Below are 16,916 nucleotides of genomic sequence, written 5' to 3' on the forward strand. Positions count from 1 at the left end.
GGTCCGGTATAGGTTCTTCAACAGTTCCAAGCCAGTTATGAGATCAGAGTCGGTTCCAGGTCTGGTATAGGCTCGTGATCTATTCCAGGACCGTTATGGGTTCAGTATCATTTCCAATACCGCTAGGGGTTCAATAGCAGTTCCAGATTCGGTAATAATAATAATTATTAATAATAATAATAATAATAATAGTAACAATAATAATAACAACAACAAACATGATAATGAGCTCAAGGTCAGTTCCAGAACCAGCATGAGTCGGTTCAAGGACAGTAATAGGTTTGGTGTGAGTTCCAAGATCGGTGTAGGGTCGGTATCAGTACCAGTACCAATATGGAATCAGCATCTATTCCAGTCCCGGTATGGGTTTAGTATCAGTTCCAGGTCCGGTGTGAGTTCATGGCCAATTCCAGGACCGGTATATCCATAACAGGTATGTGGGCGAATGATCTGTCACAGGACTGGTCGGATTCGGTTAAAGATCAAAGGTTCGTCAATGTTTCGCTCATTTGGATTGGGTTTGGTGGCTTTTTGGAGTTGAGTAATGTTGTTGTATAGCTATTCTTCCTCTTTTTCTATATTTGGCGTAAACGTCCTACGCGAACGTGCCGCCGGCCTATACAAGCTTCCGAGACTTTATTGAGTACCACCACGCAGCCGGATGTAGTGATTTCCTTGCTAAGAGGGGGACGGTCCATTCTGGGCTTTAACCCATGACGGGCATGTTATTGAGTCGTTCTAGTTGACGACTGAACCACGGGGCCGCCCCTAGTGTAGCCATTAATGGGTCTAAATAAACTATAATTTCACAAAATATGGAACAATGTGTGGCGTTTTAAATATCAAAAAGGAAGGAAATTGTATTAGTTAATTATTCTTCTATTTGACATAACTACCAACGCGATCATATTATGGTGGTCTACATGGGCATAATCGAGACTTTTTCAGTACCAGCTAACGGATAGTCATCAGCCCTTACTACCGGAGGACGATCAATTCTTGGACTACACTAAATGGTCCTTTATGTTGGCGACCTAGTCCTGTATAACTGATGCTAAATATTTCTAAATTTAATTTTATCGAAAATCATTTCAATTACGCTTGAGTCTGTGTTTATTAATTCATTAAATATTCGCTAATTCAATTCAGCTGCTTAACACAGCGATAGTTCATCGTAACATAAAGCCTACCAACGTGCCTTTAAAGCACATAATAATACATATTAAATTTAAATTAGAAACAAACCCCCCATTCAACAAATTCTATGCTTCGTTCAGAGTACCTGTTTGCTCACTTTTTGCTGCTTCGCTTTTTAAGCAGCGCCTTAAAGATAGCCTTACACCAAAACTCGTACGCATGCTCCATCACCTCCTCCACGTACGCCCGGTCGTAATCGATCCAAATCTGCGTAATACGCCTCGTCGTTTCAAAATCCAGCGCTGCCACCGCCAGCAGCGCCTTCGGCCGATGCGTAACGTGCATCTGCAGCTGTATCTGCGCAAAGTACTTCGGGGACAGCTTCGCCACGTCCACGTAGCACTCGTGAGTTCGCTCGGTGTACGGGCACTTGATCTCGAGCACAAACTCATCGCAGATACCGTCGGGCGAGGCGCCCATCCACGGGCAGGCCGGGTCCAGTATCAGGCCCGTATCGCGCAACCCCGGATACTGTTTACGCAGTTCGGCCAGCACGTGGCCCTCGAGATCGGTGCCCCGCTTCATGGCCATGGAAAAGCCGGACGACACGCCCATAACTTTGTTCTTCAGCGAACCATTCAGCATGGTGCAGCGGGATGCTTCGTGCATGCGGGACGCGGTAATGCGACCGATGCGCAGCTCGTGCCACAGGTCCGTGTCGGCTTGCTCGATCGTGAGCAGTGGGATGGAGTCGCACACATCGCCATCGGCGCCGGCCATACGTTCGGTGCAGAAGCGCAGAAACTCGTCCACACTGTCGCCTGGGAAGTCGCGGATCAGCTGTACCATGGACAGCTGGCGTGCCCTTTCCACCTGTTCCGGTGTGATGAGACCGGGCTGCTTCTGGACCTTTTTCAGTACGGGCGGTGAAGGTGGGTCAGCAGTAGCTCCCGGTACCGCCAGGAATTGTTTGTTAAGGTCGAGTCGTTGCAACAGCACGCGCAACTCCCGGTTGACCAGGCGCTTCTTGGACGTGTGGCCTATGGTTACGCTGTTGTTTGGATCGTTTTCCGCCGGCGGTGGTACATTCTGCAGCTGCTGATGGTGCTGTACCAGGGACAGGAAGGTCGGAATGGCGCTACACTCCTCTGGAAAGGGCAATAAAAACGAGCAGTTAATATCTGTTTCCATTAACACAAAAAGAAAATGTTAAATACACACTCTCAACTGTGCATTTGCTACAGCTGACGGAGCTAAAAAACTGCCGATTGCCCTTAAATTTCATCACAATTGTGTGCTGCTGTTCCTGTCGCTTCTGGCGCCGTACCGACTTCAACAGCTCCACTATTTCCGCCGTGACTGTGTGTTCCGTCAATTTGTTACTTCCAGACACATTTTCGTCAACCGCTACACTCATCACGGTGATGTTTCCGAAGGTTTTTTTAGGTGCTTTGGAGCTAAAATAGTAGTAAAAGAGAAAGGAAGGTAAATTAAAGAAACAACCGGCTTCACGCCTGCAGACGCCATTGCGGCTCATGAATGAACGTGTACTTTCGTGTACGGCTCAGCTGGACCGCACTGTTGCACAGATTGCTCTCCTCCAGAGCCATTTTCACCATCTCCAGGTCCAGGTCCAGTTTGGATATCATCACCACCAGCTTCTTATCGGCGGTTGCCTTCATTTTCTCCATGTTTTGATGTGTTTTTCACAGTTTTTTCTCTCAACCGCTCTCAGAAACGGTTTGTGTTTTGCTGCCGGTACACCACACACATCCGCAATGCCGCCAAATTTAACTGAACCGAACTGTTCTAAACAAAGCAACTGTCGTATCAACTGTGGTAATTTTGGGTTGTTTTCTGACAGCAGTGCTGCCAGTATGCGAGGGGATTGGATGTTTTGATTACGATTTTTTGAAAAAGACAATATATTTCGCTTTTTGATCACTTTTAATGCTTGGAGTTTTATTTGAAAATTTTGAGATATTAAAATTAATTGATTTTTCCCACATTTCATCAAAATTTTCAATTTTCCACCCACCGTCCAGTGTTGCCAAACGTCTGCCAACACCAAGGATCGTTCAGTGGCGCGCTTCGGCCTATTTAACGAAGGCCAAACTGTCATTGCCGCATGAAAAAGAGAGAGAGAAAGAGAAAGAAAGGGAGAGACAGCAAAAAAGAATGGAACCAACACCAATTTCTAAGATGGCGCCGAAGTAAGCTGCAGCAAAACTGGTGCTGGTGCAAAATTCGATCGACTGGACTGGCTTGCAAGCGCTTCCCCTCTTGTTCCCGTTGGTAAACAACAATAGCAGCGAACCACCGATGTGCCAGCAGTGCGTTAGTTTTCGGTGATTTCGTCTCACGATCGCGCTCTCCTGTGTATCTCCTGCGGAAACCGTGCCGTTTTTGTGTGTGCAGAGAGTGTGTGTATGTGTGTGTGCGTGCGTTGCGAGTGTCACACACAGCCTTGGAGCACCTTCTTCACCCCGGGGCACACGGCGAAAGAAAATGGCGTCGACAGCCAAGTGTTGAGTGGAAAATTTTCGCTACAGTGCCCGAGCGTGTGGCGCCAATTTGAGGGGCCCAACGTACCCTTTCCGGCCCGGAAACGGTCGCATTCGATTCGTCACGGTGTCGCGCACATTCTCAGCCACATTTCCATATGGTAGAAGCATTTTTCCCCTACACCGCCGAAGAAAACACTGCTAAAAAGCGTAATGAGCCAGGTAAGGTGTAGCACGGTTTTGTGGGGCGTTTTGTGGTGCGATGGTTTTAATGCAATACTTTGTCCTTTCCGTTTTGTTTCGAGCGTCTCGTGTCTGCCTGCCCGTGCGGGGGCCGGTGGTGTGCTGGGTGTGGCGTACGGGCCGTGGCAGCGGCAGCACCCGGCAGACAGCGGCGCAGCGTTTGTGCTTCCAGCCTGTGGATTGGGGCGCACACTGGCCTAGATGGTGGAACATTCCGGCAGCTCGTCCGCCGAAACTGGCCACTGTTCCACCCTGGATCGTCGTCCATTCGGTTGCCCCAGTTTCGGCGCGTCCGCGGAGGCCCGTTTTGTTCAAATCGAAAGGGGACCCTTTTTCGCAATTTAAGCCCAAATCCCAAGAGTGTAGGGTAATACGGCACGCGAAAGCCGTTTCCCAGCGTCCGGAGCCGGTCCCTGGGCAGGTTTTCTGTCCCGGGTGCGATTTGTGCCCTTCCGTGTGCCCGTCACCGTGGCACACGCCACGTGGAACGTTCTAGATCACGCGACCCTAGCGACGGGAGACGGTTTTTGGGGCCGATTTTGGTGATTTTTGCCGGCGGAAAAGCATCGCCCGGCGGTGGTTCCCGGTCGAATGGCGACATCCCGGTGGCTGTGGCCCGTAAAATGCCGTTTTTAGTACCTTTCGTGATTACGTAATCGGTGTTCTTTGTCCTCCCCCCGGGCGTGTAGTGAACAAAGCGGCACTTCAGGGCGGTGTGGAAGATTCGCGAATCGGGCCGGCCGGGAACCATCCCGGACGTCCGCACCGGGTTTGTTTGTGATTGTGGAGCTTTTTGCTGCAATGCTGCCATGTTTTAACCATTTTTCGGTGTTTTATTGCTAGTTTTCACGTTATTGCGTCGTAAAATGTGTGCAGTGAGGCGGATTGGTGCTTTTAAAATGGTACAAATAGGCTAAAAACAAGCTTTTTTTGCGATTTTTGGACGATTTTAGCAGTGCAGCTAATGCTGTTCAGTTCACTCGGATCATTTTCATGGAGAAGCACTGCATTTACTGGATTTTAAAGAGGATTTTTGCTTCAAGCGTTGAATTTCTCGATTTGGAAGTGATTTTTCTAGCAAAATTTATCATTTTTTAGGCTTTTTCAAGTGATCGTGAGGTGGTGCAATGCTGTATGAATGTAGTGTGATAAATGTGGGCTTATTAAACGTGCGGTGGAAAGTACTAACACGGTTGCAATGTTACATCCTGCCATGGTCCCTTCAAATGTAACAGAATTTCTCATTTTTAAAAGCTTTGTAGTGCTGCCGGTTCAATAGTGAAACTGAAAACGAAACGAAATATACATTGGGAGTAAAGATAATGTTTTTTTTTCAATGTTATTGTTATTAAAGCCATCAGCTCAGCAATTTCGCAACACGGATTGACTATAGAACACGTTTGTACACACTTTTTTAGGATTTATTGTGTGATTTTACCTCTTAAAAGACAGTTTTATCCCTAACAAACATTTAACGCGATACTATACGGCTCTGCTTTCCCATGTTTTGCAGACAAAAGAGGATAAAAGTGATTCGGAAAATGAATCCAGCAGCGGTGGCAGTAAAAGCGGCTCATCCTCCGACTCCGAGAGCGAATCCGGATCCGGCTCGTCCAGCTCGAGCTCGAGCGACAACGAGCACGACGCGTCCAACAACAACAATGGGTTGAGCCGGAACACCAGCGGCACGACCTCCACCACTACCCACAACACGTCCACCGGTTCGAGCGGAAGCGATTTGCGCAACTCGCGGACAGAGAATGGACTTTCCGACAGCAAATCCAGCCTCAACCGACACGATGAGGAAGAGGAAGAGGAGGAGGACGACGACGATCGGAACGACTCCGATGAGGACGCATCGATGGGCGGCGGCAATGAGCGGGTAGGCGCTGGCGCTAACCATCATACGCATACGCACCCATCGGCGCAAAACAGTCACAGTAGGCCTGCGGGTCGAAGCTCGTCACACTCGGGCAGCGATTCGGAGGAGAGTGGGGGAGAGGACCCTGCACACACAAACGGACCGGATGGGCACAATGCATCCGGCGTCAATCACCACAGCGATTCGGATAACAGTGCAAGCAAACCGAGCAATACCAGCCGACAGCAAAGCGATGACGACGATGACGAGGAGGAGGATGATGATGATGAGGAAGAGGACGATGATGAGGACGAGGATGAGGAGGAGGAGAATGGGACGAGAACAGCAACACCAAAGGCCGAACAACGCCTTGCTGCGGGGGTAACGGCACCGTCCGTTCCGCCGCCCCCGGATGAGGACGATGAAGACGAGGAGGAGGAAGACGAGGATGAAGATGAGGAGGAAGCGCAACAGTCGTCGAAAAGTAGCTACGATGTGAGTAGCAAATGTCGCCTACTGTGTGTGTTTTGTTAGGGTTAATTTGGTTTTTTTCCTCCACGCGGACCGAATACGCAGGACGAGGATTACGCGGCCAACAAGCTGAGGCGTAAAAGTGCGCGAAAGAAGGCGGTGGCCGCAGCCCGGAAACGACCCGCCGCCCAGCCCACATCGAAAGCGAAGAAGAAGAAAAGGTAAGGCAATTTATCATAATGTAAATTTAATGTTTCATCTCGACGCAAATTCTAAGACGCATTAATGAAAGGTCGAGTGAAATAGAAAAAAAGCATAAAAAAGGTTTCTTGCATTTTTCGGTGCGTAACGCGCGGGCAGTTTGATGCGCAGAATCGCCAATGCGCTCTGTTATGCGTAAATCTAAATTTATCTTACGCCCCAGCATCGTCTGCCGCAGCGTTTGATCCGTAACCTCGAACTTTCGCCTCGCCATCGGTTTGCTAATCGGTTAAAATGTTGTTGTTGTTTTTTTGTCTCTTTCTTTCCCTTCATCACACCCCACTCACACCAGCTCCAACAATCGATGGAAGTCGGAAACGTCCGAAAGTGATGGCAGCGATGGAGATTCGGACGATTCGCGGGAGCAGCGCCACCGGCGGAAACCTTCCGGCGCAGCGGCGGCAGCAGCAGCAGCGGCAGCGAAAAAACGTTCCACCACATCCAATGCCAAATCGAAGGCAGCCGCGGCAGCCTCGAAGAAGAAGAAATCGAACGCGTACAGCTCGGACGACGGCAGCAACAGTGACGACGATCGGAAGCGATCCTCAGCCGCGACGCGCCGGAAGAACAACACCGTCAGCTACAAGGAGGAGAGCGGCGACGAGCCGACGGACAGCGACGACCTGCTCGAGGTGGACCAGGAAGCGGAGGAGGCTGCGGCGGCCCTGGCCGCCGAGGAGGAGAAGGCGGAAACGATCGAGCGCATCATTGGGCGGCGGAGGGGCCGCCGGGGTGCGACCGGTGCCGTGACGACGGTGTACGCGATCGAGGAGAACGGTGACCCGAACGTGCTCGGGGGCGAGGGGGTGGGCCGTGAGCAGGAGGAGGAGGAGGAACAGTTTCTGATCAAGTGGACGGGCTGGTCGTACCTGCACTGCACCTGGGAGTCGGAGGAGACGCTGCGCGAGCAGAAGGTGAAGGGCATGAAGAAGCTGGAGAACTACATCAAGCGCGAGCAGCAGCTGGAGTACTGGCGCAAGTATCAGGCCGGCCCGGAGGACATCGACTACTACGAGTGCCAGCAGGAGCTGCAGCAGGATCTGCTGAAAAGCTACTACCACGTGGAGCGCATCATCGCGCAGGCGAACAAGGCGGAGGAGGGCGACAGCGGGCTGGAGTATCTGTGCAAGTGGGAGTCGCTGCCGTACTCGGACTCGACCTGGGAGGACGCCGGGCTGATCCGGCGCAAGTGGCAGCAGAAGATCGTGGAGTTTCACGAGCGGGAGGAATCGCGCCGGACGCCCTCGAAGCACTGCAAGGCGATACGGTACCGGCCGAACTTTAAGCACCTGAAGCAGCAGCCCGAGTATCTGGGCGAGGAGCGGGGACTGAAACTGCGCGACTACCAGATGGACGGGCTGAACTGGCTCATCCTGACGTGGTGCAAGGACAACTCGGTCATCCTGGCGGACGAGATGGGGCTCGGCAAGACGATCCAGACGATCTGCTTCCTCTACTACCTGTTCAAGTCGCAGCAACTGTACGGGCCGTTCCTGTGCGTGGTGCCGCTCAGCACGATGCCGGCCTGGCAGCGCGAGTTCGGCATCTGGGCGCCGGAGCTGAACGTGGTCACGTACCTGGGCGATGTGCAGTCGCGCGAGATCATCCGGCAGTACGAGTGGTGCTACGAAAGCACGAAGAAGCTCAAGTTCAACGCGATCCTCACCACGTACGAGATACTGCTGAAGGACAAAACGTTCCTCGGCTCGATCGGGTGGGCGTCGCTGCTGGTGGACGAGGCCCATCGGCTGAAGAACGACGATTCGCTGCTGTACAAGGCGCTGAAGGAGTTCGACACGAACCACCGGCTGCTGATCACCGGCACGCCGCTGCAAAACTCGCTCAAGGAGCTGTGGGCGCTGCTGCACTTCATCATGCCGGAGCGGTTCGAGTCGTGGGACGACTTCGAGCGCAACTACGGCAACACGACGAACGACAAGAGCTACACCAAGCTGCACAAGGAGCTGGAACCGTACATACTGCGCCGGGTGAAGAAGGACGTGGAGAAGAGCCTGCCGGCGAAGGTCGAGCAGATACTGCGCGTGGAGATGACGTCGATCCAGCGGCAGTACTACAAGTGGATCCTGTCGAAAAACTTTGACGCACTGCGCAAGGGCATGAAGGGTTCGGTCGGCACGTTTCTGAACATCGTGATCGAGCTGAAGAAGTGCTGCAACCATGCGGCGCTGACGCGCCCGATCGAGTTCGAGACGCAGCGCAACAGCCAGCAGGACGTGGTGCAGCAGCTGCTGAAGGGTTCGGGCAAGCTGGTGCTGCTGGACAAGCTGCTCTGCCGGCTGAAGGAAACGGGCCACCGGGTGCTGATCTTCTCGCAGATGGTGCGCATGCTGGACATACTGGCGGAGTACCTGCAGAAGCGCCACTTCTCCTTCCAGCGGCTGGACGGCAGCATCAAGGGGGAGCTGCGCAAGCAGGCGCTCGACCACTTCAACGCGGAAGGCTCGACCGACTTTTGCTTCCTGCTGTCGACGCGTGCGGGCGGGCTGGGCATCAACCTGGCGACGGCCGACACGGTCATCATCTTCGACTCGGACTGGAACCCGCAGAACGACCTGCAGGCGCAGGCCCGCGCCCACCGGATCGGGCAGAAGAACCAGGTGAACATTTACCGGCTCGTGACGGCCCACTCGGTGGAGGAGAACATCGTGGAGCGGGCGAAGCAGAAGATGGTGCTGGACCACCTCGTCATCCAGCGGATGGACACGACCGGGCGCACCGTGCTGGACAAGAACGGGGGCAGCAACACGTCCAACCCGTTCAACAAGGACGAGCTGTCGGCGATCCTCAAGTTCGGCGCGGAGGAGCTGTTCAAGGAGGAGGAGGACGGGGACGAGGAGCTGGTGTGCGACATCGACGAGATACTGCGGCGGGCGGAGACGCGCGACGAGGCGCCCGGCATGCCGGGCGACGAGCTGCTGTCCGCGTTCAACGTCACGACGTTCGATTTCGACGAGGACAAGGTCGTGTCGGGGGCGAAACCGATCGGCGGAGGGCCTGGCGGGGGCGCCGCCGACCAGGACCAGGACACCAAGGACTGGGACGAAATCATTCCAAAGTCGTACCGCGAGCTGGTGGAGGCGGAGGAGCGCGACCGGGAGATAAAGGATCTGTATCTGCCGCCGCGCCGGCCCGCGGTGAAGCCGGGCGGCAACAGCCAGCATGGCGGCGAGCCGGATGGTCGGAAGGGCGGTGGGAAGGGGGGTGGCAAGAAGCGAAAGGGAGCGGCCGACGAGGACAGCGATGAGGCGCTGGATTCGGACGGTGCGAGCGGGGCCGAGGATGGCAAGACGAAGCGGTCGCGCGGCCGGCCCTCGAACAAGGAGAAAATCAACGGCTTCTCCGACGCCGAGCTGCGGCGGCTGATCAAGAGCTACAAAAAGTTCCCCGCCCCGCTCAAGCGGCTGGAGGCGATCGCGTGCGACGCCGAGCTGCAGGAGAAACCGCTGTCCGATCTGCGGCGCGTGGCGCAGCTGCTGCACGACCGCTGCCTGCAGACAATGCGCGAGATCGCGAAAGACGCGGAGGCGGAAGCGGGCGGGAAGCATCACGGTGGCGGCGGCAGCGCGGCTGCTGCCGCTGGGGCCGACGCGAAGAAGAAGTGTGCCCGGGCGGCGTACTCGAGCAAGATCGGGGGCGCCTCGTTCAACGTGAAGACGATGATGCAGTGCGTGGAGGAGCTGCAGCCGCTGGACGAGGTGATACCGAGCGATGCGGCCGAGCGGGCCCGCTGGACGCTGAACATCAAGACCCGGCCGCCCAACTTCGACGTGGACTGGGGCGGGGAGGACGACTCGCGGCTGCTGCGCGGCATCTACCAGTTCGGCATTGGGTCGTGGGAAGCGATGAAGATGGACCCGTCGCTCGGGCTGGCGGACAAGATACTGTCGAACGACGCGAGCCGGAAACCGCAGGGCAAGCATCTGCAGTCGCGCGCCGAGTATCTGCTGAAGGTGCTGCGCAAGACGCTCGAGCTGAAGCGCGGTCCGTCGAAGCCGCGCAAGCAGCGCAAGCCGAAGGAGATGAAGTCGGCGCTGGGCGGGGCGGGCATGGCGCCGGTCCCCGTGGTGAGCAGCCCGCTGCGCGATGGCGGTGATGCGTCGTTCAGCTGCTCCATTTCGGCCACGATAGCGGCCGTCGCCGCCGGGGAGGATGTCACGATGGGCGGCGGTGTGGTGGCCGGTGGCAATGGGGCGAGTGGCGCTGGAGCGGCCGCGCTCGGTGGTGGTGGAGCGGTTGCTCCGGGTGGAGGAGCGGCTGGCGGCGCGGTGGTCGGTTCGACTGAAGAGAAAAAGACTGGTAGCAAAATTAAAAAACTGTCAGAATCGGACCATCATCATCATCACCATCATCACCATCATCACAACCATCACGACGAGCATTCGAACGGGTCGCGGGCGGCAGATGAGCATGCGGCGGTGGGGTCCTCGAATCATGCCGCGCCCGCCCCGGACAAGAAGGACAAAAAGAAATCGAAAAAGGACCGGCAGAAGGATGCCAAGAAGGACAAGAAGAACAAAAACACGGGACCGATGCATTTCACCGCGAACAATGAACCGTGCGCATTGAACATACTGGGCGATCTCGATCCGACCGTGTTCAACGAGTGCAAGGAAAAGATGCGCCCGGTGAAGAAGGCGCTGAAGACGCTGGACAACCCGGACGAGTCTCTGTCGCAGGAGGAGCAGCTGCGGCAGACGCGCGCCTGCCTGCTGAGCATCGGCGACCAGATCAACCTGTGCCTGGCCGAGTACCGCGATCCGGAGAAGGCGAAGGAGTGGCGCAGCAACCTGTGGTACTTTGTGTCGAAGTTTACCGAGTTCGATGCGCGCAAGCTGTTCAAGCTGTACAAGCACGCGCTGAAGCGTTCCGAGGGGTCGGCCGCGTCCGGTGGGGAAGCGGGCGGTGGTGGTGGTGGTGGCACCACAAACTCAACGCCTGTTAAGGGAGACGGCAGCAGTGGTGGGAAGGGCAGGAAAGGTGGCACGAAGAAAGACAACGGGCACGGTGAGGCTGGTGCGCCGCCGGGCGACAGTGCGGACGAGGGCAAGGGTGGTGGGTCGCGGCGCGATCGAAAGGAGAAGAAGCGGCACCATCATCACCATTCGCACCATCCGGGCGGCGGTATTGGCGGTCCGATTATGAGCGATTCGGCGCTGCAGCAGCGGGAACGCTACCAGCAGCAGCAGCAGTCGGCGGTCGGTGGTGATAATAGCCATCATGGGTCGGATGCTGTTAGTGCCGGTGGCCCGAAAGACGATAGCTCATCCACGATGCATTCCAAGCGGCGGCTCGAGGAGGGAGAGTACGACGAAAATAGCAAAGAGTACAAACGGCTGCACGGGGATAGTCGGTAGGTGGTGGACGAAGGGAATGCATTTAAAACCCGGAAGCAATGTGTATTAATGTACTCCCTTTATATTCGTTTGCGCAGCAGCAGTCATCGGGATCGGGACAAGAAGTGGGACGAGTACGGGTCGGAGCGGGACCGCATGCGAAACGTACCACCGTCGTCCAGGGGCAGTGCACCGGGTACGCCGCAAAGCATGCGCGGCGCCTATCCGGACGAACGGAGCCCAGCCCCGTACCCTGCCGATGGTGGTGCCTGGCGTGATCATCGGTATGTAGCAAAGAGAGGGCAGGGAGAAATCAAGATTCGAAATACTTATTTTGTTTGTCACCCGCTTTACGGTGTAGTTTCGGGCCGGATCATAAACGGGACCGGTACGACGGTTACGGCAGCAGCAGACACTCCTCCTCCTCCGGCGGCTACCATCGCGATCGGGATCGTGAGCGCGATCGGGACCGGGATCGAGATCGGGAGCGGGACCGTGATCGGGACCGTGACAGGGATCGCGACCGTGACCGAGGTGACCGGGCTTACAAGGACAAGCGAAGGTAAGAAACCTTTTTTTTTCTTTTTTAGTTTTTAGTACTCTCAGTGGGACTCCGTTTATACGGGTAGCTTTTATCCGGCTGTCCGTATATCTGTGTTATTGAGAAATGACAGTTCATTACCAAGGTGTAAACGTTGCGTGCTGTGGAGGATGTTTAAAAAATCGTTATCAGACGAATATGTCATAACAAAAAAGACTAAAATTCATGCAACCTTTCAAATATTTTCAAACACAAAGTTGATGAAAAACTGATCAGGTTTAATCAAAACAGAATACAAATTTCGAAAATACTTTAATAATTTGTAATAAACAACATACTCGGGACCATTATTCGTGATATTCGAGTATCCTCCGGGCGAGGTCGAGTCCCGATGAGGCGTTCCGCTGTAATTAGTATGAAATTTCCAAAAACAATTCCAAATGTCAAATTTTAGTGATTGAGTGAGAGTGAAGGTGACATTTCTTAATTTTTTTTAATTCATTTTTTTATTGTATTGATCATAATTGTCATTAATAATATATAGAGACTTTGAGTCTCGCGACTGCATTCGTTGCGTTAAGTTGGCGAAGATCCGGAGTCGACTTCGATACGACTCTGATAATTTCGGAACCGACTCCGGAAGTTAGGTCCGGCAGCAATATCCGGAGTCGTTCGGAATCGTCCAGAATCTCCCGGAGTCATCCGGAGTCATCCGGAATCATTCGGAGTCGTTCGCAGTCGTTCTGAGTCGTTCGGAGTACGAGTCATCCGGAGTCGTTCGGAGTCGTTCGAAGTCGTCCAGAGTCGTTCGAAGTCGTCCAGAGTCGTTCGGAATCACCCGGAATCGTTCAGAGTCGGAGTCATCTGAAGTCTGAAGTCTGAAGTCTGAAGTCGACAAAACACAACGAAATGAAATGCCTGATCACAAGCACATTGCACCGGACGGTTTCTGTTGACTCCGACCGACACAAATTCCGGTCGACTCCAAACGACACCAAACGATTCGAAACGATTCCGGGCGACTCCAGATGACTCAGAACAACTCCAAACGACTCCAAACGAGTCTGGGCCACTTCTGACGACTCCGAACCACTCCGGACGACTTCGGACGACTCCGGACGACTCCAAACGACTCCGGACGACTCCGAACGACTCCGGACGACTCCGGATAACTCCGGACGACTTCGACTCCAAACGATTCCGGGTGACCCCAGACGACTCAGAACAACTCCAAACGACTCCAAACGACTCCAGTCGACTCCGAATAACTTCGGAGGACTCTGGACTACTCCGAACGACTCAGGGCGACTCAGGAAGTCTCCGGATGACTCCGTCTCCAAACGACTCCGGGTGACTCCGGACTACTATGAACGACTCTGGACGACTCCAGACGACTCTGGATGTCTCCGACTCTGGGCGGAACTAGTGCCTCAGATTTTGCCAAAGTCGCAGTCGGACTAATAATAGCCGGAGGGGGATCGGAGTCGTGGGTGCGCTCTAAAGAACACTATCAATAGATAGGATGATGAATTCCTTAACTATTCACACTAACATTATAAAATCACATTCCACATGAACTTTCACTCGAATCGCTCATTTTAATTTAAGCCTTAAAGGGTCGTTCTATCCCTGAATTTTGAATCATAATTGTGTTTAACTCATTTTAATAATAAAATCGTTTTCACTGTTTTACTAGGTACCCTCCACCCGGTTCTGGCGGTTATTCCGGTGGCCACGGTTACGGTATGTCCCCGTCCGGGGGCTACTATCCGCCCGGCAGCGACAGCTCCTACCGCTATCCGATGGGCAGTGGCGGCGGCGGCGGTGGCTATCCTCCCTCATCGCGCCCGTCCGGTACGGCACCACCGGTCGCGGTGGTAATGCCCACCGGGGCCGGTGGTGGTGTGGTGGCCGCCCCCGGTGTAGTGGTACCACCCGCGGACTATCTCGACTATCGACGTTCGGAGTACGATCGAAGGCCACCGCCAGCGGCAAATAATTAACTTAAACACCCTGCACCAGCGCGCCCCGTTGTTGTTAGTTTGTTCTCCTCAAAACCAGTACTCATCGAATTGGTGAGATAGGAACGAGATCCATCGTTTCCTTCGTCCCTTCGGTCACGCATCCATCCGCAAGGTGGGGGAAAGAGAGAATTGTAAATAGTGCGAAGCAAGCGGAACGTTTGGCAACTGTTACTGTAAAACGTGTGTACCATTTTGCATATACATGTATTGTACGGATCGGAACAGTCGCGCTCGAAAGCGTGGTAAAGTGTGGTGTGTACAGTTCTCGGAAGTTCAAAAGAGGAGGCGAAGATGGAATCGGTGGAAAAAGTCATCGTCGTCACGTCGTCACGTCGTAGACAATTGTATGTGTGTATAGTGAACAGGAGTGAAAATCACTTAAATTTAAGATAATGTTTAGAAGATTACGCATAAGAAAGCGAGAAAAGAGAAAGAGAACGAGAGAGAAAGAGAGCAAGCGAATCCCTAAAAGGAGCTACTATACTAGGTTTAGTGTAGCCGAATTGGTCTAGGTTTACTCTCATTGTGTGTATCTATATCTGCCTCGATTTTAGGGTGCTAAGCCGTGAAGACCACTTAGAAGAATGTGTGAAAGATGCAAGCGAGAGAAAGAGAGAGAGTGAGAGAGAGAGAGATAGAGAGTATGAAATAGGAATGCGCGCGCTTGTGTGTGTGATGATGATAATGTAAGCAACAAAACAAACATAGTGTTTAATTGCGAATGCATGTGAAAATCATTTTTAATTTGTATTAAGTGAAAACAAAAAAGGCTAGAATGAAATTATTCACTTTAAAGCAAAAAAACCCCCACGAAAAAAGGAGATCGAAAACACACACTCATCTCATGCAAATCAAAAAGTGGAAACCCATTTGATTGTGGATTTAGTTGCGTAATGCTCACCCCACACCCCACACACTCACACACACAAAACACATCCCGCAGCATCGAAGGTGCGATGTGTGTTGTGCGATGTTATAATAATAAGTAAGGTTTAATTTATTTTATGCGAAAAAACAAGCCCGGTTTAATAAGCAATAGAATCTATTAGGTACCTCTTTTTTATACCGCCCTAGAGAATATAGTAGCCATGCAAACAAAACAGCAGCCAGAAAAGAAGAAGAAGAACAGCCAATGATGAGAGTAATGTGAAGCCGAACCGAAAACGATGTTGTTTTAGCGTGGATTTACGAGGATATACGCCTTTACCATCGTTTTCCTCCCTCCCTGTTTTTGCTTTATCCCGTGCGTTTACGCACCCCATACGCAAGAGACACATATCGGGGCGGGCTTGCGCAAGCACACGTGGGGCGCGCGCGCATCGCGATGAACGCACGTGTCCGTTTTGTTGGGTTGTAATTGATCAATCTCATTTTTCTTTGCCGTTTTGCTATCCGTTTTTTTACTTTCTTTTGGCTTTTTAAAAAGCTGGTTTTCCTTCGATTAGAAGATCTTTTCTTTTTTTAATTACATCCATCCACGGCACGGACAAAAGCGAATGAAGAAACACTAACGGCTTCTGTGTACGGCACGAAATGATTGTGATGTTATGCTCTAAGTTTTATAGTGCGTACGAAAGACACGACAGGCAAGCCAAGGAGGAGGAAAGCTAAATCAATGGACCACAAAGTGTACCGGGCGAAGCGCAAAATCAATCAGCCATTCTGCCCCTCCACAAGTGAGCACGATCGACTCCGGGTCCGGGCGTTATACGATAGACACAAAACTCTTCCACAAATCCATATGGCGCGCAGGAAGCAGGAAGCAGAAACGGTCAAGCACATCCAGAGACAGCCAAGTTATACGTATTTAGAAAGCAACCGGTGCTACTACCACTAGCATCGGCCAGTTTCTTCAGGGGGCATTATTCAGGAACAAGAGAGAGAAGATAGCAACAGCATAGCATTAGAACATCTAGGGTATGTACAGTTACAACAACAAAAAAGCTCTATATATATACATAAAGATACATAACATATACGTATAGGAATCGCGCGGAGACGTGGAAAAGTGGAAGATGATGAACCAGGAAAAAAAGGCTTTAGCAAGGTAAGGAAGGAGAATAACGCGTAGAGAGATAACGGAATAACACAACAAAACCCTTGTGCTAATAACGAAAATTTGAACAACAAATGCAGTTACATTTGATTCTATACACAAATAAACGAAAGGAAAATTATTCTTGAATTATTCTGCAACGTGAAATTTGTCTGCTTTTCGGTTTTGTGGAAGTCGCATTCTGGGTGCAAAGAGTGAATTTGTCGGTGCTTCTTACCGCCACGGATGGTTCATATGGTTTGTAACTGTCATTTTGAATTTATTGGCCGAACGGATGTGAAACGTTTTCAAACAAACTTGAACAACCAATTTACATAAAGCTAGTAGATGTTGTAATAAAATTCGATAACAAATGATTTTTTCTGATGTTAGCGCATAACGGTCATTTTGAATTGAATTTTTGATTTAAAAACAAACGTAATGCAATTTGTCCAGTGCAGTCAACCACGATTCCGTCACACCCG

At 52.4% G+C, this 16,916-nt stretch overlaps 2 protein-coding genes across 3 annotated transcripts; one reads left to right on the top strand and one right to left on the bottom strand.

Annotated features, from left to right (window-relative positions):
• Positions 1–1,095: 1,095 nt before the first annotated feature.
• On the bottom strand, positions 1,096–2,968 carry LOC133393449 (uncharacterized). The gene is made up of 3 exons (XM_061658535.1): positions 2,689–2,968; positions 2,359–2,594; positions 1,096–2,285 (listed from the first exon to the last, which is right to left on the bottom strand). Exons 1-3 carry the CDS (start codon positions 2,826–2,828, stop codon positions 1,291–1,293), a joined length of 1,371 nt encoding a protein of 456 aa, XP_061514519.1. The 5' UTR covers positions 2,829–2,968; the 3' UTR covers positions 1,096–1,290.
• Positions 2,969–3,284: 316 nt separating this feature from the next.
• LOC1275545 (chromodomain-helicase-DNA-binding protein 1) lies at positions 3,285–16,599 on the top strand. Of its 2 annotated transcripts, none has more exons than XM_061655457.1 (7): positions 3,285–3,863; positions 5,398–6,240; positions 6,322–6,437; positions 6,770–11,848; positions 11,930–12,115; positions 12,193–12,393; positions 14,069–16,599. In XM_061655457.1, the coding sequence occupies exons 1-7, from the start codon at positions 3,855–3,857 to the stop codon at positions 14,373–14,375; spliced, it is 6,741 nt and encodes a 2,246-aa protein (XP_061511441.1). In that variant the 5' UTR covers positions 3,285–3,854; the 3' UTR covers positions 14,376–16,599. The 2 variants fall into 2 exon arrangements, with proteins under 2 accessions (XP_061511441.1, XP_061511442.1); XM_061655458.1 differs by having other exon boundaries at positions 11,933–12,115.
• Positions 16,600–16,916: the final 317 nt, after the last annotated feature.

Source organism: Anopheles gambiae, chromosome 3, assembly GCF_943734735.2.
Source record: "Anopheles gambiae chromosome 3, idAnoGambNW_F1_1, whole genome shotgun sequence".
In the NCBI taxonomy this organism is placed as follows: Eukaryota; Metazoa; Arthropoda; class Insecta; order Diptera; family Culicidae; genus Anopheles; species Anopheles gambiae.

Bases quoted from the DNA above. Each gene is read 5' to 3' on its own strand.
- LOC133393449 (XM_061658535.1), bottom strand. From the start codon at position 2,828: ATGGAGAAAATGAAGGCAACCGCCGATAAGAAGCTGGTGGTGATGATA. The intron at 2,595-2,688 runs GTACACGTTCAT...CTACTATTTTAG, and splicing joins CAGCTGAGCCGTACACGAAA to CTCCAAAGCACCTAAAAAAA. The intron at 2,286-2,358 runs GTGTGTATTTAA...TGCCCTTTCCAG, and splicing joins TAGCAAATGCACAGTTGAGA to AGGAGTGTAGCGCCATTCCG.
- LOC1275545 (XM_061655457.1), top strand. The intron at 11,849-11,929 runs GTAGGTGGTGGA...TCGTTTGCGCAG, and splicing joins CGGCTGCACGGGGATAGTCG to CAGCAGTCATCGGGATCGGG. The intron at 12,394-14,068 runs GTAAGAAACCTT...CTGTTTTACTAG, and splicing joins GCTTACAAGGACAAGCGAAG to GTACCCTCCACCCGGTTCTG.